The sequence below is a fragment of the Pan paniscus genome, chromosome 9 (genome assembly GCF_029289425.2).
Source record: "Pan paniscus chromosome 9, NHGRI_mPanPan1-v2.0_pri, whole genome shotgun sequence".
NCBI classification, from domain to species: Eukaryota; Metazoa; Chordata; class Mammalia; order Primates; family Hominidae; genus Pan; species Pan paniscus.
This window is the reverse complement of record NC_073258.2, coordinates 79,703,916-79,727,514: the sequence shown is the minus strand read 5'-3', so window position 1 is coordinate 79,727,514 and position 23,599 is coordinate 79,703,916. Positions and strand designations below refer to the sequence as shown.

The window sequence follows — 23,599 nt, the reverse complement described above, 5'->3', positions numbered from 1 at the left end:
GTCTCTCCTAAACACTATGTTATATTGACCGATGTATTCTAATCAATCAATCTCTCTCTCTCTCTCTCTCTCTCTCTCCAAACTGTGAACTCTGTGAGGTCAGGGCCTATAAGTATCCCTAGCATAGGGCCAAACATGCATTAGGTTCTTGGTGATTATTGCATGAATGACTTAACCAGTGAATAGTCAAAGAAAGAAAAAGAGCCCACTGGGAACACAGGGAAGAGAGGGGCTGCAGCCAAAAGCTCTGTCCAGGAAGATCCCAGCACACTACCCGACAGCGAACCTAATCCCTTCTCTCAGGACTCCACCTCCTCCCCACCTCCTCATAAACCCCTTCCCTCCCACTCCCCACACAGTGTGCTGGGCTAACACCAAATCTCTGTGCTCCTTGTCGGTCACTTCCCAGACCTAGATCATGTTAGTTTCATGCGCAGTGCCAGCCAGCCAGAAGCCCTCCTGGACAAGAGCTGGCATCATTTCACCTCCTTCAAGCCATCTTCCCCAGGGAGCAGGCCTGCTGGGCTGAATGCCTCATCAACTTTTGCATAAAGTGGGTACACTCAGCAGCACTGCTGAGCAGAACGACTCCTCCCATCTCCCCTTCCTTGTGCTTTAGTTGGCTTTTCACCCTCTTGGCTCAGAGCTGTCTCAGAAAAGGGAAAGAATGTAATCTCTTTGAGATGGTCCTTAGAATTGGAAAGGCTCACCTTTCTTTCAGAGCTTAATGGCTTCTAAAGATTTTAGCCTCTGTGGCATTTTCCATGGTACGCTTTCAAAAGCCATCCCTTAGACTCATCATTTGTCCCTGTTGGTTCTCCCTCAGGTCTTCCTTCCCCACCCTTACCCCCATAGCCTCTCTCCTCAGCCTCATAAATTTATTCCTCATTTCCACTGCTATATGAGCTCTCTCCAGTCTTGTCTCCCATAAATGACTTTTATTTGAGAGGGCCCTCTCACTATATTTTATTCCTTAGGGTTGCTGGCTCACAGAAGCAATACATGGCAGAGATTTTGCATGTAAAATGCTCATGCTGCGGGTTTATGATTCTTATCATTTGATTGCAATTGAGTTTTGTGGAATAACAGGTGGAGATGTTTTAGAGATTCAGTGGCACAGGTTTGGAGGTAACACGTGCAGTCAGCAAGAATTGCATGAAATTTGGAGTAGGACCAGGCTAGATTTTCAAGACTCAGCTTAAGCATAGACTATGGCTAATGACACCTGCCTTGCAGGGTTGTTTTCCAAATCAGATTTATCATGTATATGGTGGCTGCATTCAGTAAGCAGTCAATAAATGAAGTAGTTGTATATAGTTTTAGAATGCATGATTAGATTTAAATTATCCAAACAGTCCTTAAACTCTAACAAATGTAATTCTTAGGACAGTTTATACAGTGAAGGTTTGGAGCCAGAAGGCCTGGACCTGAATCTGTGTAACCTTAAACAACTCACTTGCTCTCTCAGAGGCGCAGTTTCCTTGCAGTTTCTGAATCTCTCTACCATCCCCTTTCCCCAGCCCCAACACTGGTCATTGACTCTAGATGAAGAGTCATTATCTAGATCATTATCTAGATGAAGAGTCAGATAAAAGCTGACACATTAACCCCAAACAACTAGGTCAGTGGCCCACAGCACAAGGGAGTTAGGGTCAGCCTCCTCTCAGCATCACAAGCTTCCTGAGGTCCATTCCAGAGAAGAGCACAACCTCCTCAGAGAGAGCACCCCACAATAGCTCCAGACCTGCTCCCACACTGACACATTCACTGCATTCATTCACTGAATCTTTCTGGCCTATCCTGTGTGCTGGGCATTCACTGTTTTAGGCACCGAGGATCAGACAGCCCCACAGCCTGGTCAGGAAATGAGACGCCTAATTATTCAGCATGAGCAGAGCTCTGATTGATGTGTGTACAGTAGGGTTTGGGAGCACAAAAGCAGCAGCAGTGAACTTGGCCAGTAATGGGATGGGAGAGGAACTGGAGAAGGTTGTCACCAGCCAGAGATCTGTGAGCCAGACCCTGAAAGGGGACTGAAGGGAGGCCCCCTGGTGGCCAAGGAGGAGAGGGCAGTGCAGGCCAAGGGAACAGCGTGTGCACAAGTAGAGAGCATGCATGGTCAGCTGGACAGTCACGCCTCAGTCCGGCTGGAGATAGGAGCTGCAGGGGTGGGTGGCAGGAAAGAAGGCCAGAGGTAGGCAGGATCCAAACCTCGGAGCCCGCTGAATGCCGTGCCAAAAATCTTGGCTTAAAATAATTGTCAGTGAACATTGACTGTTTCCCTTTCAGACTCCACATCAGATCTCTTTCTTTGGCTCTCTCAACTCAATCTGGCCTAGATTCTACCTTAACACAGTGGAACCCTCCAGAATTCACACTCAGATCCTCTAAGCTTTCAGTTTATTCTCTATTAATCTCTTCCCCTACCCAAAGGGAAAGAGAATCACAAAGCATAAATAATAACAATAACGACTAGATGGATATGGCGCTGAAAAGCCCTGTTATCAAATTAAGTCACAATTGACAGCAAAATAAACTCAATGCTTTAACAAAAATAAGCTTAAAGTAGCAACCGGGTTAACATAATTAAAGCTCTAAACATAGCAGTTGCACTAGAGCTAAATTCAATTTTATTTACGAGGCAAAATATAATTACATTTAAATTTGAGGGAACAGAATTTAATTCTTATTAATGACAGAAAGACTGAGTGAGATGCTTTAATGCCAGAGAAATTGTCTTATGTTCATGGATGGGAGAGAAAATTAGATTCAGCATTGAGCATTCTCCCCTGTTACAAGTCTCATTTGTGTAGCTAGAATTGTTCCTTCTCTGAGAAGCATTAGCTTCTCAGCCCAGAAAGCACAGCACCAACATCCAATTAAACATCAAAAGGAAACAATCAAGTTAGACTATTTCTGTATAGGCATGTTATAGGAGGGGAAACTCAAGGTTAGAATCTCTCCAGAGGAATAATATCCATTGAGACTTGACATTTCCTGTACCCCTTCCCAACAGCAAGTGATAGCCTGAAATCAAAGTTCAGAATAATAAATATCCAGGAGATTGACAGTGGCATAGAGAGGAAGGGAAGTGTCAGAGGGCGGCACGGAAGAGCCTACCAGTTGCCTGGGAGGTAGTGTGGCGGTTTAGACACAATGAGATGGTCAGTTCCTAACATTTAATCAAAGACTGGAAAATTGGGCCCAGACAAGCATGCTGCTAAATACTGCCAGAGTTAAAGGTTGATAAACCAAGAGCTGGCAGATTTGTAATTTAGTAGAATTTCCCCTGACAGCCCTGGAACGTTTTCTTTCAGAATTGGATCTTTTCATTATGCAAATGTAAGCCCTTCTGAAATTGGGCTTCAGAATGAAGTTTCTATTTGGATGCCCAAGCTGATATCTTGTACAAAATCTCTAGTTGTCTTCCTGAATCAAACTGCTGTTATTATAACTTGTAATCTAAAAAGAAAAACTGTTCTTTCAATGGAAATTTTATATTTTACAGAGCTCCTTCATGTATGTGCTTCATGATTTATTCAAACAGCAAATACATTAACCTCTGACATTGCAGATGGTGTTACTCCCAGGAAACCAGGGTCCAGAGAACTTGCGTGACTTGCTCAAAGACACTCTGAGAAAACAATGAGTCACTTCCAGGCTTCTCTGGCTTCAGAGCCCATGTTTATCCCCTGCACAACTCTGCCATTGGCTATTACCAAGGTTTGTGCTGAAACTGCCAGAAATCAGGTATCAGGTTTTGGATAGCACTTCATTTAGTAACACTGCCAGAGGAACCATGTAAATTGGATCATGACTTTGGTGTACTAATATTACTACAAGGGTTTCAGAAAAAGAACAATTGCTCTCAACCAATGGTCAGGGAAGCTTCTTGGAGAAAGTGGAATTCAAGGTGGTGGTGGAGGTTGGATACGAGTAGGTAGTGATAAAAGGAAGAGGCAAGCACCTTGCAGCAGCCAATTGTAGAAGTCAAAGATTTGCAACATATACAAAGATGGGAGATCAAGGCATTTTCTAGGAAAGATGAGTAGCTTGAAGTGGCTTAGCTTTTAGGATATTTGTGGCAGTAGTGAGAGGGGGAAAAGATGAGGAAAGCCAGCATGAATAATCTTGAAGGAGTTTAGGTTTTTTCTGTCTTTGGGAGCCACTGAGAAGTTTTAGGCAGAGGTGTGACAAGGTCAGGTTTGGTTTTAGAAACCTAGTCTATTGTCAGCATACAGTTGGAGGTTCTTGGGGGACAGCCAGGTGGAAGTGTCCAGGAAAGAGTTAGATAGATGAGCTTATGACTGAGTGGAGAAATGAGCCTTTTACAAAAGGTTATTAGGGTCAGAGGTCATTAGGAAGAGAGTGTAACATCAGCTGTCTCTTCATTTCACCCACTTGGGCCCTTTTAGTGGGGGTCAGGTTGTGTTCCAGTCCTGGCCGAAAATACACATCCCAGTCTCGTTATTTGGCTTCCTTGCTCACTAGTTCTTTCCTGACTTGTTATCCTTCTGCAGAGTCAGCTCCTATTTGGAGGCCTCCTCCAAGCTGGGTTTGAACTCCTCTAATCAGGAAGCCAGATACTCTCCAATTAAGAGGAATAGCAGTGGCTTACTGCTTCCTGTGGTAGGTGCTTTGTAAAGACTTGAAAATCTAGTCCTGGGGGAATAGATGTGGAGACCTGCTCTGCACCCACATACTGGAATCCACTTTTCTGCTTGGTTTGAAAGCTCTCCAAGCTCCTTGAATGAGGTGAAAGGCCGTGTGGTTTCCGAGGCTCATTAACTTTCCGCCATCTCGATCCGTGGAACAGAGCCATGGCTTGAAGCGCTCTGACTCTCGGGTGATAGGGAGGGAAGTTGAAAAGCACAGGAGAGTAGCTTGGGTTTGGCCTCAATGTCTAAAGGAGACTAATTACTGTAAGGAAGTCAGAGGTTCCTTTGCTGTACCTTCTTCCCCTTCTGGCTCCTTCCTGGAACCTGCACTGAGACTGAAAGCCATCTGTCCAACTTAGTGAGGGAGGCAGGGAGACAGCGTGGGTGCCATACTTTCAGAATGCTAATTTGTACAAAATACATGGAGATCTGGTCTGTGGGAGAAAAAGCTAACTTTTAATTAGCCTACTGTGTGCTGGGCATGGTGGCTGGCATTGTGCACATTTACACACATAGGCAGACTTGAGTTTCTTGTGGATACGAATAATTTCATATAATCTCGTATCCTCAGCCCCTAGGCCTATCTGTCACATAGTAGATGCTCAGTATATTTTTAAATCTGTTTTAAAACTCTGATAGATAGATATCATTATCACCATTTTATAAATGACAAAAATAAGGCTCAAAGGTGTGCAGTATTTGTTTCACATAGCTAGGAAGTAGCAGAGCAGGCTCTTACCTGATTCCAAGCCCCTTCTCTGAAAAATCACAGAATCTTGAACAGTTACGTGAGCACTCTGTCCTGTACCACTGGAATCTGGCAATACAGATACAGTCGGAAGACATGTTTCCTGTGTAAGACTCACTAGGGAATGCAGAGATTAATTTGATGATGGCAGGGTTCTCTAGACAACTCAGGTAGACTAATAACCCTGAGAAAAGGAGATCCACATAAAAGTGCTTTGGGAAGGCAGAAGGTGAAACTCCTTCCAGCTGCCGGGAGGGGGTTTCAAGGAGGAGGTGGCATTGGAGCCAGAACTCAAAGCACATTTAGATTTGAACACATGAAGATCACGGTAAAGGAGCCCAGACTATGGAAATGGCACAGGCAGAAGCACAGAAGAAGGCCCAAAGAGCGCAGCGACCACCATCTGGCAGCTACTTGTCCAGCTGCCCCCTTACATTGACTGTTTGCCAAGGCAGCCAGCAGGTTCCTACTCAGGTACTGACATGCATGTCACTGTGTGGCATAGGATAAGGTACTTCCTAGATGGGCCCTAGTTTTCCCATCTAGAGAATTCTTTTCTAACCATAAAGCCTGCTCCTCTAGTTTTGCTCTTTTTCTCCCTTGACATTAATCCACCTAAAGGAAATCTCCTGGCCAGAACCAGGCCACTTCCTACCCAGTGCCAGTTCTCTCCTGGCTCAATCTCCTTCTACATTTTCTGCTCTTCCGCTGGTCCATCACTCACAGCTCCCTGGTCTCTGTGCCTTTACTCCACATCCACCTTGCAAAACCCAGGATCATTTTAACCATTCACCATTTCTGATCTCACAGCTGTGCTTCTGAATGCCACTAAGCCAAATCACATCATGCTCATGATCTTTAGCCTCTCCTGGGCCCTCCCAGCTGCAGTTCTTGTACTTTGTGAGTTCTCGCTCTCATTCGCCATGGGGCTGTTTCAAATGTTCACATCTATTCACCAGCACCCTGCTCCAGGGAGATTCCTGCCTCCTACCTCACTGAGAACGCTGAGGCCAATAGTTTAGTGCTGCCCCATTATCCTGCCTGCTTCCCATACAGACTGTGTCCCACATGACTCTCTGTCTGATCCCTCTACCCAGAGGGTGAAGTACCCACTGTGCCCATTCCTCTGATTGTGCTTCGGAAACAGTCCTCTCTACCTGTTGAAAGGCACCTCAGCTGAGCATCCCCTTGCTCCCTCCAGTATCTTCAACCCCTCCTTTCCCTGATGCTTTCCAGCACATAAACATGAAATAGTTGGGACACTTAGATGGCCTGGTGACACACAGCTGGTTAGGTGATTACACATTTGGGTGGATGGACAGATAGATGGGCTGATGGATGAGCAGACGGATGGAGGATGAACAGACAGATAAACAGACAAACAAAAGGAAAAGTGCTTAATACAGTCAGCATTGGGTTGAGGTGAGGAAGGAAACTCAAACACTGATTCCAGAGATCTTATAGTCTAGCTGGGGCTATGATCTAAGATGTAATTAACAATCAGGGGATACACTCATATGGCATCCGAGGTATTGTCTAAACCTGATCCCACAACTCATAGGCCAAAAATCATGTGAATCACAGTCACCTTTCATTTCTAGCTAAGTACCTTTGAGCATTTAATGTCTCCAAGCTGTTTCCTCAACTATGATATGGGAGTGAAAGCATCATTGCAGGACTATTGCAAGAATTTAATGAGTTAATATTTGTGTTCCAACAACAACAGTTGCAGTTCTGGAACATTGAAGGTACTTCATTTTCTTATTTTTGCCTCAAATGCTGACTATTAATGGTTTGGCTTGGACTTTAAGTATGCCAGAATTTCTGATAAACTCCCCCACTTGTGCAGTAACTCAGATGAGCTAGTGATAAAACAAAAAATCATGGCAGGAATCATTTAAAATTAACCCTCTATTAAAATTTCTTAAGGTCACTCTTGGAATCTCAGGTCCTCAGCAAAATAGAACAATTGTACTTATTACCTCTTCTAGTGCTAAATGCAGACTTATGAAAGGACTTCCCAGGAGGTCCCAGGGGGCCAAGACTCTGTTTCCACATGACTGGAATTTTAGAAACAGCTTCATTTGCACCTGTTCCTTGCTCAGCAGGAACAGATCTTTGGGCGGGGGCCCTTCTACCCCTTACTTGTATCAGTTTTGAGCGTCTTTCCAAGTAGAAGAAATTTTATGGGAAAATTGTGCATAAGTCTTTCCCTTTCGGAGAAAGGCACAGCTTCCCCTACCAGCTATTTTAATGAACAGGATTGTAAAGTAAGTCCAGACAAATTAAAACGTAGCTGCGATAGGTCCCAGGCTTCATCTGGGCTTGCACGGGGATTAACATCTAATGAGAGGAGCGTGGGGCAGCTTTTCCTGTACATGTACATTTTTTGGCATAATTAACCAAGAGCCAAACCTTGTGTCTTTTCCCTGCTCTTTCGCCTCTTCCTCGTGTGTTCACCCCCTTCCACATCATAGAAAGAGAACAGGTGTGACTTGGGCATTAGCATGAAGAAGATGTGTCTGTGGGTGTAAGGACTGAGGCATTGTTTTAAATTACAGAGTTCACACACAGAGATTGGAGAAAATGAGTTTCTAAGAAGCTTAGGCACAAAGGACACTGAGCCTCTACATAATGTATTTAACAAAATAACCTGTGTACAACGTGGCACTGAGATAGAGTCATATCAACCGACATACACCTCTTCCATTAAAGCTTTTTTCATTCATCTATTCTTTCAACAAACATTTGTTGAAAGCCATGCTGGGCCACACCTGGTGCTAGTGCCAGGGGACCACGTTGGACCTTCCCATCAGGTGGGCTTCCAACCTAGATAGAGGACAGTGCACGGGTGAGGCAGGGAAGAGGTGGGATAGGGAAAGGGTGGTGCTGTGGGTTTGACTTTCTGTAGGGGAAGAGCTCACGTGTTGCCAGGTTCATCTCCAAGGGCCTGTACAGTTCAATCAAGAACTCTGTAAGCTTGGAATAGGAATTTTTGGACAGTTGGAGATTTTCCTCTGATTTTGAGAGGAAGTCCAGGCTACAAATACAAATGGCTTCTACCTAGGTTTTGATACTCATGGCTGATGATGCCATGCTAGGTGACCAGAGGAAGAGCATGCTTTTCTAGTAGTAGCCCCAAAGTTTGAGACCACTACTAGAAAAGCAAATATTTCATTCTTCAGGAACACATTCCTCTGCTGGGTTACTTGGAGCTGTGCTGATGGAATCATCTTAGGTCCTCATCAATTAGTCATACACAGCATAGTGTACACAGAGCTTTTCATATAAACTATTTTCTTCAGTTGTCACCACTCATCCTAGAGGGGGACCATTATTACTCTCCTCATTTTAGGGGTAAAGAATTATGTCTCAGAGAGATTAAGTTCCCCAAGTACCCACAGCTAGGAAACTGGGGAGTCAGAATCTGAACTCAAGTCTCCCCTATGGCTTGTGTACTCCTAGTACTTCAAAAGATTCCTCCCAGACCCCAGCCCTCCACCATTAATTCAGAAAGCTCTGATGTTGGTCATGTGAAAGCCCACTAGCATTTATCAAACCCTCCCTTGTTATTGGGTATGTTGCAAACGTCAGAATTCATATCTGATCTTCTAAGTTTAGTCTAGTGTACTTGCCACTACATCTCCTTTCTCATAAAAATGTGTGTCTTTATTATATCCTGAATATGTGCCAGGCACTATGTTAGAAGCTATACTTTTGTTCATGCTAAATTGATTTAGGTTATATCTGTCTGCCATGCTAGAATGTAAACTCCTTGAGGTCAAGGAAAAATTCATGCCTGTCATAATCACCATGGGATCTCCAGTGCCCACTGTGGGGCTTGCACACAGGGAGCACCCAAGAAATCAACCAAATGAAAGTAATTCCTACAGCAATCCTCCAAAGTATAGTAGTTGACGTCATCCCTGTTTTACATAAGGGAACTTGTGACTAGGAGAGGAGCTGTAACCCACATTTCACAAAGGACCACTTACATTATGTAAAAGACATATGAGCTGTCAAAGCACATTCTTTAGCATAGTCCTGTTTAGCTTTCACTAGCCACTTCAGGAAATTATATCTGCTTTAATGTCAAAGCAGAATCTGAGAAGGAAAAATAAAACAGTTCCTTTTGTTTCAAGGTATTTGAAAATAAGAAAAAAAGAAACAATAGGGACTATGACTTGGGGCCAAATGGTAAAGTAGCATCACAGGTTTCTACTCTCATCTTGAGTCTGTGGGTCTCTTCACTCAGTCAGATGGGCCCATCTGCAGAGAATCCAAGCACTCCCAAGCTGTATTACCTTCAGTTAGCACCCCATAAACATCAAGGGCCCTTCCATTAAAATGTGTAAGAGCTCACAACCCAGCTTGTAAAGGGCTGGTGGAGGGGTGCCCAGTCACCAGGCCACTTTAACTTCATGCCAGGAGAGCATGTCTAGTGTAAACTGGCAAGGAAGTTGAGTGTTTGGATGGACAGAGCAGTAATCTCCAGATGGGAAGGGTGAGACTAAGTGCCTGGGAAACTCTGTGTAGAGGACCTCATTTCATTTCACATGTATCAGGGTCTGACTTGGATATAACAAAGGATAAGCAGGGCCAGAAGTGGCAGGAGGTGGGGATCTGCTGGAAAAGCTGAGAGTTTCCCTCAAAGGGAAGCCCACCTGTGACAGGTCAGTGTTCCTTGCCTGTTCTGAGGCTTCGTTTCCTTATCTGTGAAATGTCTGCCTTGAAGTACTTTTCCAAGGATTGTCAAAACAATGAAAAGACACTAGATGATCACATGACCTCGTAGAATGTTCTCATACTATCTGGGCCTCAGTATCCACACCACTAAGAAGGATAATAGCCAGGCATTCTCACAGCCCTGTTGTGATAGTTCAATGAGAAATTGTCCATGAAGAGTGCTTTGCAAACTGTAAAACTTGATGTGAGCATTAGTTAAATAAAAAATGGCTTTCCCACATATTACCTCATTTGATCTAACACCAACCCTGTGAAATTGGTGAAGTGGGAATTATCAACCCCATTTTACAGAAATGGAAAGCAAGGCTCAATGAATTGCATAATTGGCAGCTTGCAGATTACCCAGCCAGTAAGTGGTAAAGCCATAGGCAGATCAGACCTGTCTGACCCTAAGTTCCATGTTCTTTAATTCATTGTACATAGCAAAAAGGTGCAGGCATGAGTCATAGCTATAGGTTATTTGGATAATCTTTTGAACGCCAATATTAGTTTGTGCTTTATCTGGACTGTGATCTCCTGGGGGGCAGAGATTATATCTTATTGACCTCTGTATTTCTAGCACCAGGTACAGTCTCTGGCATATAGTAGGCATGTGTGGATATTATTAGAAGAATACATGAATTAGTATGAATTGATTGATACCTACTATATATTAGGTAGGAAGAAGCCTCTGAAGTGGTTGTCATCATCATTGTCACTTTGCAGAGGAAGAAAAGGAAGCTTACAGCTATTGAGTAGGTCATAGAGCAGGCAAAACTGAGATCTGGAATCACATCTGATTCCAAGTCTTACTGTCTTTTGTCTGTACTGTCTCCAGGTGACTTAATAAAGGAATGAAGTACGTTTTAGCTAAGACCTGAAGTCTGGAAGTTCATTGTGGGGAAAAGCCTGCCTCTTCTCTTGGTCCCTGAGGGGCTCCATGTGCTCTGCTGCCTGAAAACACCATGGCTTTGGCCCCAGCAGCCCGCCCCTCTCCTGGCTCACACCTCAGTGAATAGTATGCTTTCTGCTGTTTACTTTCACACCATAAACCACCACCTGGCAAAAGTGCTGAGTAAACCCAAACAAATACTAAGCTGATTTTTCATCTCTCCAAGGGCCCTCAAGGGAAAGTTCCAGCCCTGACCCCAGGCCCAGCCTCCAGAGTCACCAGGAAGTCATTGCCCTTTCAATGTTGTACAGAAGAAATGGGAATTACAGAGACAGGACCTAGGATGTCCTGGGGCCTGGAGATTGTCATTCTTTATCTTGAGGCAAGCCCAAGTGTTTGTCTATGTGAGCAAGCAAGGAAAAGAGCTTGAACAGCATCCTAGGGGGCTGCTTGACATAGCTCCGCAGCCCTGTCCTCACGTGGGACAGTCTCATACAGGCAGGTCGCTAGACAGAAACAGACAGGTGGGCCTGGTTGGACTTTTCAGCCAGGCTAAGTGGGGTGTGGTGAATGTTTACCATTCTCAGGCATCTATAGCCCCAGGCATACCATAATTCATCCATCATCCAACAAACCTTAGTAAGAGGTCTATTCTATACCAGGATCTGTGCTTGGTACCAGGGATGGAGGTGATCAAAGGAATTAGACCAGCCTCAGGTTCCTAGTCTGATGATAAGACAGACAAAGAAACAGAAAACCACTCTACCATGTAAAAATGGGAAGGAAAGAAACAAGTGAATAACCCACAGGGTGAATTACAGGAGATTTCTCAGAGGAGGGGGTACTTTTCAGCCAGGTCTTGGGGGTAGATTACACTGTCTAACAGGGAGGGTGCTCTGTCATAGAATCCCACATTCTTACAGCCTGAAGGGATCTTAAATACCATTAGGTTCCACCTGCAACAGATGAGGAAACTGACACCCAGAAGAGAGGAAGTGATCTCCCCAAAGCCACACAGTAGATTAGTGGCTGAGCAGGTATAGATCTCACAAACCTCCTAGACTCCCTGTCTGAAGTTCACTGTGCTGACCTCAATTCAGGAAACCTTTCCTGAGTTGCTTGATCTTTGTCATGCCTTTTTGTCATCCACTTCACTGGGTGCTTGCCAGAGCCCAGTTAGGTCAGCAAAGGGCTGCTGCAAGGCAGCATCATGCAGCTCACACTCTCCAGACAGGAACTGTAGCTCAGTGAAGTCAAGGGACCTGCCCCAGGTCACACAGCTCAGAAGCTCCTGAGCCTGGCATAGGACCCAGGTCCCTGGCTCCAGGTCAGAGATATCCCTTCCCACTTTACAGCTGAAGAATCTGATGTGTTACTGCACGTAATAAGTACCTCCCTTTTGAGGTAATGTGCTTGGCAGGATGTCTGGCACAGGAACACAACATACATGGTAACTCTTACTATTTGTTAAATTCTCAAACATTTTATTCATTGTCTTGTAGATTGGTAGGAAGGTCTGAGCCTCTGAGACCTAATTTTGTTTTCTTTTCTTTTTCAAAGTAGCTAAGATGATTAGCAGCTTCTAAACTAAGCATGCAGTTTGGAAGGGAGATGAGCAAATGCACCTTGACAGAGGTGCCAGCTAATTTAGTTTGAAAGAAATGAAAAGGATTGAGATTTTCATGTGAATTTGAAGCATGTGGGGCCACGAGGCATGAGAATCAAGTCAGTCTCTCTCCCTCAGAGCCCTGGCAGAGAGCTTCAGTGGACATGGTTGCTCAACCTGTTTCCTAAAGAGCAGTTGTATTTTGGAAGACTTTACCACCGCTGCCTGCAGTAAGCATGAAGCTGTTGCTGGCCTGGAGCCTGAGGGGCTTGTGAATCGGGCCCTGTGTGTTTTGCACCATCTCACAGATGTGCCTTTGTGAAGGGCGGGCAGCTCCACTCTGGCTATGAAGGGCCCCCCTCCAAACCATTTACTTTGGATCTGAAACCCCATTTAGATCGTTCTTGGAGTTGGGGTGAGGAAGCAGGAAGCTGAAAGAGAATAAACCCAGCAAAAGCACAGAACAAACTGCAGGTTTTGGACAACAACCTAGAGTATACTCATGGGATTGGGGTTCAGCCTCCCTCCCGCACCCCAACCTCAATCAGAGTCCAGGCAGTCATGAAATGCAGGCCCCAGAACTCATCACGTGCCCAGCCAGACCACAAGCACTTCATTTGGCGATGGGGACTCATCCTTACTTTGTTTTCACACATAACTGGTTTTTAATTACATTTGACTTTTCCTGATGTCTGTTCAGAATGCCGGTCCCCTTTGGAAGGGGCAAGCACAAAGGCAGGGACAGGCTGGCAAGAAGGAGAAGCAAATTGAGCAGAGCCCTACAATCCTTCCTCTTTTGGTGGGGAAACAGGCACAGGGCAAGATTCTGCCCAGAGAATTGTTCTCATCTGAGGGTCATTGTCCACGGAGATTAGTCTCCCGAGCCTCTGGAATCCTGATCTGTCACAGAAGCCCAGGTATGTAGCCAAGTGTGACTTTGGTTTCCAACAATAACTTGCTCAATACTTGTTGTTTTTCTCTCTCCTCTCTCCCCTGCCCCTCTGGCCACTGCCTCCCCTCCTGGCCCTGGTGTCCTCCCTTCTTCTGCTCCTCCCCACAGAGATCTGTGCTGCCGACTGTGGTGGCCATGGCGTGTGCGTAGGGGGCACCTGCCGCTGCGAGGATGGCTGGATGGGGGCAGCCTGTGACCAGCGGGCCTGCCACCCGCGCTGTGCCGAGCATGGGACCTGCCGCGACGGCAAGTGCGAGTGCAGCCCTGGCTGGAATGGCGAACACTGCACCATCGGTATGGCGGGCCGAGGTCCCCGGGTACCTTCTCTGGTCTGCAGGACATCTTTGTCTGTTGGGGCATTTCAGGGCCAGCCTGGGCCCTCATCGCATGTGGGGATGGGGAAGAAAGTCCTTTCATCTGGAGGCATTACGACTGGCATTTCCTAGCCATCGGTTGGATTTAAACTCACAATTTGGTATTTTCAACCTTATTACTCCCAATTTCCATTTCCCTGGTTAGCTGGTTAGCACACCTTGCTCTTTAGCTCCTCCAAGGCTACATGCAGTATGGATCTGTGTCAGGGAGCTCTGTGTTCAGGAATGAGGCAGATGAGCACTTCTTAGCAGCTATGGGCAAGCCCTGTCAACTTTCTGAGCCTCAGTTTCCTCACTCGTAAGATGGGGACAATAATACATGTGAAGACCTTAGCAAAGGCTGGCATACAGTGGAGTGCCCAGTACATGCAGCCATTATTATCCAATGCATTATCTTGCTGGGATGGCTGGGGCTTAGCTCTGAGCCCTCCATGCCCACTGGGCTCCTAGGTCAGAATTCCCCAAGAGGTGTGGAATCCTGGGGAGAGCTCCCCACAGGCCCTAAGGCCACATCTGGAGTCCATTAGGCCTGGGATCTTCCCCCGTCCTCAGCTTCCATCCTGTCTGCATTTGTCTCCTTTCCCCTCCCTTGGGGTCTCCTCGGCACCAGCTCCTGCTGAAGCAGCTCTGAAAACAAGCTGATCACTTCATTCCCTTCCTTCTGCCTTTCCTGCTGGTTTTGTTGATTTTAAACTCAGCCAGACGTTTTGCTTGGTTTATTATCCTGGAATGAGCACTCACCAAAAGCTCTTTATTGAATCAACCGGTTTGTGTATATATGTGTGTTTTAGCTTCTTCCCCTTCCGTTTTTGTTTTTTGTTTTTTTTTTTGTTTTTTGTTTTTTTTTAAATGAAGGGTCTGTGATCAGATGGTGAGCACATGGCTTTAGAAGGCAGGATTCCAGGTACCTTTCTGGCTTAGAAAGTGACCTCTTGGGTCTTAGAGAAACTGGAAGACAAGCCCCGCAGCTTTGGAGAGACAAAGGAATTTTGAGCAAACAGAGCTACCTCTTACCCCTTGAGGGTTTTTTCAGTCTTCATTGTTTTTGTTTTGAAGCCTAACATTAGTTTACATCCTTGGTCCCTGCCCCTGCAACATCCCTGGGTTTTGGCCATGGAATACCTTACATTTATTAATATTAATAATAATAATGGCTTCTGATTTTTAAGTATTCACAACGTGCCGAGAGCTGCACTAAGAACTTTAGCTGCATTATTTTATCCTCCTTACAATCACCCTGTGAAGCAGTATGTATTATTTCCTCATTTTCAAGGACCTGAGGCTTAAGGTCACGGAACTTCAAAGAGGTAGAGCAGGAATTTGACACTTGATTTTTCCTTACCAGCTGCTTACTCTGCAGCGCTTGCACGATAAAGTGCTGGTTTTCTACTGAGGCACCTGCTCCTGTCCCTCCTGGAGACTGTGCCCTGTCGTGGCAGTTGCACTCAGAGTCCCTCACCTAATCTGCCCAGCCCCCACCCTCAACAGAGCCACTCCATCCCATTGGCAGCCACTGCGGCAGCCACTGCAGGTTGTGCTGCGTCATGTTACTGTGTGCACCTTGATGGCTTCTTTATATCAGTGTCATCCTCCCTTACAATTGTCCTGGAAACCCCTTAGTGAGAAGTGGCCCTGGTCATCTGAGGGGGCCTCTTCTTTAAACTCTGCTTTCCCCTCACCTTCCCTTTTCTGCATGACTGAGGATGAACCAACCTTTCAACCTCCCAGCCCAGAAGAAAGCCCACACCTATCTAAAAAACAAAAACAAAAACAAAAAAAAACAAAAACAGAAACAAAAAAACCAGAGCCCAGAGAGGGCCCATTCTGTTTGCTTTCTCTTGCTTACAGAGTCCTCAGCTCATCTTACCAAACTCCAAAACGTTTGCAAATGTTGGACAAAAATGTTATAAGATAAACGCATCGCATCTTAGGGAACCTCTCCCTTCGTCTAGTCACACATGACTCATGTCGTGGCTTCTGGGCAGGCTGTTTTACAGGCAGTGTTTTCTGGATATTCATCAGCCTGGCCTTAAGAATGTCCCTTTTATTTTGATGCCAAGAAGTCAAACCGTCCACTTCTACCTCCCCTGTATGCTCTTTTGTCGCTCTTCTAGAACAGATTCCACCTTGGGGATGCAGATACCTTTTCCCCTCCAGATAAGAAATACATCAAGGTAAATGTGCACAATATAAGAGTAAGGTTGACCATCCTAAATACCAAAGAAATGTCATAGGACATTGAAGAAGCAATAGACTAGTCATAGTGGCTCAGCTGAAAGGACTTTGGCTGGGAATTCTATTAATACCTCTCATTGTGTGGTGAGCATTTTCTTCGTCCTTGTCTAATTTTCCTGCATGGTAACCTTCTCTCTGTGGGTCTCTGCCCGTGGCCAGCTGCGTCCCCATGAGAAACTCAACACCCTCGTGCTGAAGGAACACTTCAATAACCCTGTAGGATATAAGGGAAGGGGGAGGGGAGGCAAAGTAGAGAAACAATGGTCCCATCCTTTTCTTGTTGAAATAGAAATGAGAAGGGGAAATCCATTTTTAGTCTTTGATGGTAACAAGAAGCATTTCCTTGTTTCCAGAGAACTTTACTCCCTGTGAGAGTCATTTAGGAAAAGAAAAAAACTGCTGATGTGAAAAGTTAGAAATTCAAAGTGTTAAATTTTCTCTTGTTATCAGATTTCATTATCATACAATAGGTCATTATCGTGTAGCTAGCTCCTAGCTGCAATAGTTATTTCCCATACCAGAGAAAGAGCTGGTATCCATGACACTGATTTAGAGACCTCTAGGCAGTGGAAGCAAAAAAAGAGGGCCTGTTTATTTACATACTGCCGCCCTGCGTAAACAGGAAGGAATGGCTTGATGACCTTACAGCAGGAATACAGAATTTAAAGAACAAGACAAATCTGGGCCCCTTATGGCCAAGTCCCCAGCGTTAAGAACCTTTTTACCCCAGTGACATTTCCCAGAGCAGATTATTATAGTAGGAATTAAATATCTTCTTTTGGAGCCTTTGGCTCACCTTATCTTTCATGGAAGCTACATGATTCTTCTCAAGAGAGGTTGGTTTTCAGAACGAAAGGGAATTTGACAGTGGCATCCTCTTCAATGACAGTATTTTTGTCAAACAGCAAAAATATTTCACATTCAATCCTAATTCCTTATGTTAGGAATCACCTGTCTCTTTGCATCTTGAAGAAGGGTCTTTGGTAAAAGCACCAGGGCCAGACCACGCAGTTGCCTGAGGCTTTAGTTTCTCTATCCATGAATCACAGAATGGAGTGGCTGGAGTAGGTCCCCAAGGGTGACAGAATTTCATCCCCCTCCTCCACTGCCCACAGAACTGCACACCCATCAGCCCAAAAGTGACTCACCTGCTCCTAAAAATATCTCATGAAGAAGAAGGGATTCTTCATTTTTACTGTTACTTACATGACACTAATACTCCCACTTGCATATATGAAACCCAGTTTTCCTAGTCCAGAAGTCAGGGTAAGATGGATTGATTTGGATCTGTTTCTCAAGTATATGATTGACAGAGAGTCACCAAGTGCATATTTTTGGTTCTTTTCAAGGAGTTTTATGGATCCATGAAGTCTGGTGCTTGACCTCTGATTTCCTTTGAGAAAGCTGAAAATCGTAGTTAAATTTAACAAGGCGTTTAATTTTTTTCCTATTTCTTTGAAAACACTACTAACATTTTGGATCAGTTCTATCATGGTTTTTCTATTTACCTCAGTGCCCCTTGTCTCTAAAGTAAAGAAAACACCTGTAGAAAATGCCAGCTTCTGATTACATTAATAAAATTCCAGCTTGACTCCAAAGCTGTGATTGTTCAAGATACCAGATATACAGAATTATTTACCAGACTTCAGGAGAGCTGTCCAATCCTAGAAGTGCTGATTTTTAAACAAAAGCTTCCTCTGGGGGTAAAGATCAAAATGATACCCTGAAGATACAATTACTTGAGTGAGCAAAACCAGACTTCCCAATGAAGAGAAATTATAAAGAAAAGCCACAAAATCTTCCGTGCTTTGTCCAGTTTTTAAAAAAAAAAAAAAAAAAAGACAGAGTCTCACTCTGTTGCGCATGCTGGAGTACAGTGGCACCACCTCGGATCACTGAAACTTCCGCCTCCCAGGTTCAAGCAATTCTTCTGCCTCAGCCTCCCGAGTAGGTGGGACTATAGGTGTGCACCACCACACCAGCTAATTTTTGTTTTTTGTTTTTTTGAGATGGATTTTCACCCTTGTTGCCCATCCTGGAGTGCAGTGGCACGATCTCGGCTGACCACAACCTCTGCCTCCCGGGTTCAAGTGATTCTCCTGCCTCAGCCTCCCAAGTAGCCAGGATCACAGATGCCCGCCACCACACCTGGCTAATTTTGTAGTTTTAGTAGAGACAGAGTTTTTCCATGTTGGTCAGGCTGATCTCAAACTCCTGACCTCAGGTGATCCACCTGCCTCGGCCTCCCAAAGTGCTGGGATTACAGGCATAAGCCACCGCGCCTGGCCTAATTTTTGTATTTTTAATAGAGACGGGGTTTCACCATGTTGACCAGGCTGGTCTCTAACTCCTGACCTCAAGTGATCCACCAGCTTCAGCCTCCCAAAGTGCTGGGACTACAGGCACGAGCCACCACAACTGGCCCTTTGTTTCCTTTTGAATTATAGCTATCAGATTTCTTTTTCATAATCAGAAAATCCTTAACCAAGAGCCCACAAATCACTCATGAGGTATAGGCCCCTGTGATAACGCTATGGTTATCCCTCCTGAAAGCATTCACTCACAACAGGACCTGTGGTTTGACAGGACAGATGCTGACAAGGAGAAAGAGAAAATGTACAGGGATCTACCTCAAGTTATCAGAGCACAAGTTTAATTTGCTGATGATCCTGGGAGACTTCAGCCCACATGTGGTGGGGTGGGAATCTGGCTTTGAATTTCTCTCAGTGTGGGTGTCACTGACCACTTATCCAAAGAGAGAAGAGCACTGATGTATCCAAGAGCTTAGCAAGAACATCTCTTTGATGGTTTGTCACCCATCCGAAAGAAGCTCGGATGACTAGAACCACCAACCCATCACCTGCTGTAGTGAACCTTGTTTCTTGTGGCCTAACATGTACCAATGATGCAGCCGTTCAAGTTGCCCTGAGGCTCCTGGAGAGTAAGAATGGAAAGCCTCTTGCCATGTTCTCCATAACTTTGGATAGGGGGCCCCTGAAGATTCTTAAGATTATCCCAAGAGAAACTTTTGGAAACCTCTGTTGGTAGAGGCAAGTCAAGGAAAGAAGTTTTATGTTGGTGATCAGAGAAAGGCCAAAGAGAGCTAAGACCATGCAGACCAACCTCATGCCAAAAGCTCAGTCTGTAGCATAAATAGCTATAGTACCTTTATTATCTCCGGCTTTTCACACAGAGATAGGAACATAGTAGGAGTATGAGAAACATTTGTACAATGCCAAAGAAACAAGCGTTGCCCAAGAGAAAAGATGACTACTGCCATCATCTTCATCCTGAAGTTCTGAAGAGAAAGATGCAGGAATCGATGAAGTCCTGAATCCACCTTTCATAATGCAAAGCTTGCCTCATCTTTTCTAAAAGTTGGTACTTTAAAATCATGAATTTTTAAACAACTGTACTCAACAGCATATGTGCCAAGGTTTTCAAACAATAAAAGCAACCACAGTATGGACTTCCGCATATGCCTTTTATAAATAAATGGCAGTAAAGTTCAAAGACCCATTTGTCACTCCCATTTTCAATAGCCAGAGACAAGGAAGCTCCATTCCATTCCCGGAAAACTCATGGACTTGGTATTAACTGGCTGTTACCAGCTTTTGGATTCACAGTGTGGCTTGGGGGCTCTTTGTAGCAAAGGAATCCCTTTTGATTTGTGGAGTCAGGATTTGAAGTTTTGAATGTCTACTTTTGTCTCCTGAAAACTCACAGTGCTGATGGTAACCTGAGCCTGCCTCCATCATTTCCACTGATTTTCTTTCCTACCTGTGGTCTGGAGAAATTAGTAAGAATTTTTAAAGGTATCAAAAACATATTTTCACTTCATAGTGCTCTTCATGGTTACATGGTTCTTGAAAATGAAATGGCATTAGAAGAGAGAGAGCTCTCTTAAGTCAGCCCCTGGCCCTGGGGAGATTATCCTATAGAGTGGATATAAGCTTCACTCACCACCAGAACCACTATACTACCATTAAGTTTGGAGACAATCAGGAAAGTTTTTTTCATCAGAGAACTCCCTCACGGTGGAAGCTATGACCACTTGGATCCCAGTGATGGCATCTCATCCAGCGTAGCCATCCCTGGGAAAAAAAAATCTAGGCTCACTACACCTCTTCTATAACTGGATTCAGAGTTATTATAAGAACTTATAATTAGGACCCTCCAAAAAATTCTGCAGATAAGAAAGCTAACAAAACCACAAGAGCCAGGTGATTCTATGTATTCATGCCGTTTGATAGCATATCCTGGGAGATGAGATATAAGAAATTTTAGACCACTTTGCAAAATTAGATAAATTAGCTTGACTAAGACTAAAGTGACAGATAAGCCAAGAATCAAGAAAGATTTCCCTTTAGCCAGAGATATTTCCTAGGCCATTTTTCGTGTGGGCTGTCCCCATTTTTCATTGTTTGGCATTCCATAGCTTTGTTTACTCACCCCTACTTAATAAGCACTCTCTTTCATGTTCCTATCTTATATCCTGCGTCTCATGGACTCCACAACATCTGTAAGAATGAAGAAAAGCATGTAGCCTCAGTTAAAATTTCCTCTTCCCAATTTTCCACTTGGCTGTGCAGGCTCCAGAAGCATATTTCATCTTGAACCAGAGACCACACGGATACCTGAACTAAGAACACAGCCTCTCATCCACTAGTCTTTGAGGCTAATATATAGTGATGAACAACAATATCTGTTCTATCTAGAGAATTGAAAAAATATAATTTATGGTTTTTTTATGAAGAGAGTAAGAATGTTTAAAGAACCCTAGGGATTCCTGATAAGGCCACACCGTTGCAGTCCGGTCCTGTCTGATGGACTTTTGATTCATGTGTGAAATTCAGCTGGGGCTGGAGTGCAGCCTGGCTGAAGGCATCAGATCCTTCAGGAGACTGCCCAGCTACCCGGCCTTTGCAGAACACACTAGTAGGAGGTGTGGAGAGATAGAGAAAGAGAAGCTCCTCAAAGAGCTATAACTACAGCCTAGGGAGGGCAGGTGAAATGGTATTAGTGATTCATGCTGGGAATTAAGAGGCCTGCCCTGCTCTAAACACACAGCCAGACACCCATATATAGACACAGTGGGGTTTATTTCAGAGCAACCTTTGATACTCATCCTCAAATAAGCAAAACTTTAGAAGGCCAAATAACTCAAGGCTTGGATACAACCCCTCCATTAGAAAAGAAAGCACACATCTTTCTTTAGGGTTAATAAGCATTGAGAAGTGGTCAGATTTTCTTTGCTTTGTCTTGTTTTTCACAGTGACATCCATTGACCTGCACCTCATGGTCTGTGTAAGATGCACAAAGGAGGGATGCATCTTACTTAGAATGCTAAGCATTTTGCATTCAAGCATATGTGGGCACATGTGTACATGGAAAATTCAAGAATGGCAAACAGATAATCCAGCAGTATATTTGACCAAAGACTCAACCCCCTTCACTAGTGCATATCAGAGATGATTCAAATTTTGCGTATTTCTAAATTCCAACTTCTTGGAAAGGCCTCTGCCGAGATGGGGTACCACTTGTTCTTGTTATGGCTGCTTCACCTGTAGGGAGGTTGGATGCTGCTCTGAGTAGTCAAAGGGACAGTCTCTAGTTTTCCGTAAAGCCAGACAAAGCTGGCAGAGCAGGAGTGTGGTCACTTTTGCAGTTTCCCATTCTTCTTTGTCTGTTTTCCTTATTCATATGTCTTCTTGTTTCTATGATCACATTTCCAAATGCCTGATCACAGAATGAGTTGAAGTTCCTTTTGGCCATCCCGGGAGAATGCTTGCTCTCCCTTCTCCTCTCTCATGTCATCCTGTCTTTGGTTTTATTTTCCCCACCATGGCATAGGCCTGTCCCAAACGTGGGGCACGATCCCTTTGTCTTTGTCTCTGTAGCATCTGGCATGGTTATGTGGCAGGCGATATTGCACTTACTGGATCCTACCTTAAATGTCCTGTCTTTTATCTCCCTAGCTCACTATCTGGATAGGGTAGTTAAAGGTATGGTCTTCCTTCCTCTATTTTCCTGTTGTCTTTGTGTGTGTGTTTGTGTATGAGTATAAAAGAAGAAATGTGTATATAAAAATGTTATATACACCACATAAGCATGATGTCTGGAAGCTAATGCATCCCCAGTTTTGTCGCAGCATCCATTGCCCAAAGGGGATGGGTTTTCGGTCACAAGGTGGTTGATATACCTGGAGTGTCATTCTCCCCACAAGATGCTCAGATCTGTTTGTGACAATACCATTGTACTTTTGTTTTTCCCTCCCCCCGCCCCACGTACATACACCTTTCACTCTTTCCACCCCATCTCATGTCACCCTGCCCATCTGTTATGGCCCCTGGTCCACCAGAATTAAGATGCTGGCAACCAGGGTGGGTGGCCTGAGAAAGGAAGAGACCCAAGAGCAAGTTAAGAAATTCTGAGGACTACTTTCTAGTACTACTGTGTTCATTCGTCCAAAACAAGCATCTATGGAGCACCCACTGTGTACTAGGCACCTGCGCCAGGGTCTGGAGACAAGGGGACAAACAGACCCCTGACCTCAGGGAGCAGATGGTCTGTTTGTTTATTTGTTTGTTTTCCTTTTCAGAGAAGGCCTGACTTTGGTAAGTTTTGTCTTTGAAGAGTGTTCCCTAGAGGCAAAGTAATTCCTTCCATTTTAAACATTTACATTAGTTAGGTGGTACCTGATTTTCCAAATAGGCCACATAGCTCTAAGAATAAGTCTCAGAATAATCAGATATGTGTGCTCTGAAAAGACTCTAAGCTCCTTGAGGAGAAATACCATGTCATATTCATCTTTTTGTTCTCAGGCCCTAACACAGCACCCGGCACAAAATGTGTGCTCTGCAGATAGGGACACATATTCTAGAGTCCGACTGCTTGGGTTTGAATCCCAGCTTCAACACTCAGGGAACTAAGTGACCTTGGGCAAGTGATTTAACTTCTCTTCTCTTGCTAACAGGACCCACCTCATAAGGCTAGTATGAGGATTAAGTGAAGTAACAAATACAAAGTGCTTAGTATATAGGCAGGAATTATGCTCAATAAGTATGAATTATACTGCTTTATCATCATATTCTTATTCTTATTCTCAACCCTTAATTTGAAGAAGGACTTCATTAGCTAAATTAATTTTTGAAACTGTAAAGGAAAAGGCTAAATTGGCTTTTAATAAGAGATAGCAACATCTGTTTTAAAACTTATGGAAAGGGTTTTGGGGAAACATAACTGACTAAATGCTTTTCAGCTAGGACAGCTTTGCCAAATACAGCAAAGGTGTTGCATAGGATCCAACAGATAGAGGAAGAGCAAGGGTCTTCATATTTCATGTGCTGGTCCTCAACTGACAATAAAATCATTCCAGCAAGAAAGAGTAGTACTTCCTAGCCTCTTTA

The 23,599-nt window shown here is 44.4% G+C and overlaps 1 protein-coding gene across 4 annotated transcripts in view; it reads left to right on the top strand.

The window, feature by feature from the left end:
• Window positions 1-23,599, top strand: part of TENM4 (teneurin transmembrane protein 4) — a 3,002,963-nt gene that overhangs the window by 2,861,338 nt on the left and 118,026 nt on the right. For all 4 annotated transcript variants that reach the window (XM_063608694.1, XM_063608696.1, XM_063608693.1 and 1 more), the window contains 2 exons: window positions 13,690-13,875; window positions 22,169-22,195. In XM_063608694.1, coding sequence (XP_063464764.1) covers window positions 13,690-13,875; window positions 22,169-22,195 — 213 coding nt within the window. The remainder of the gene's footprint in view (window positions 1-13,689; window positions 13,876-22,168; window positions 22,196-23,599) is intronic.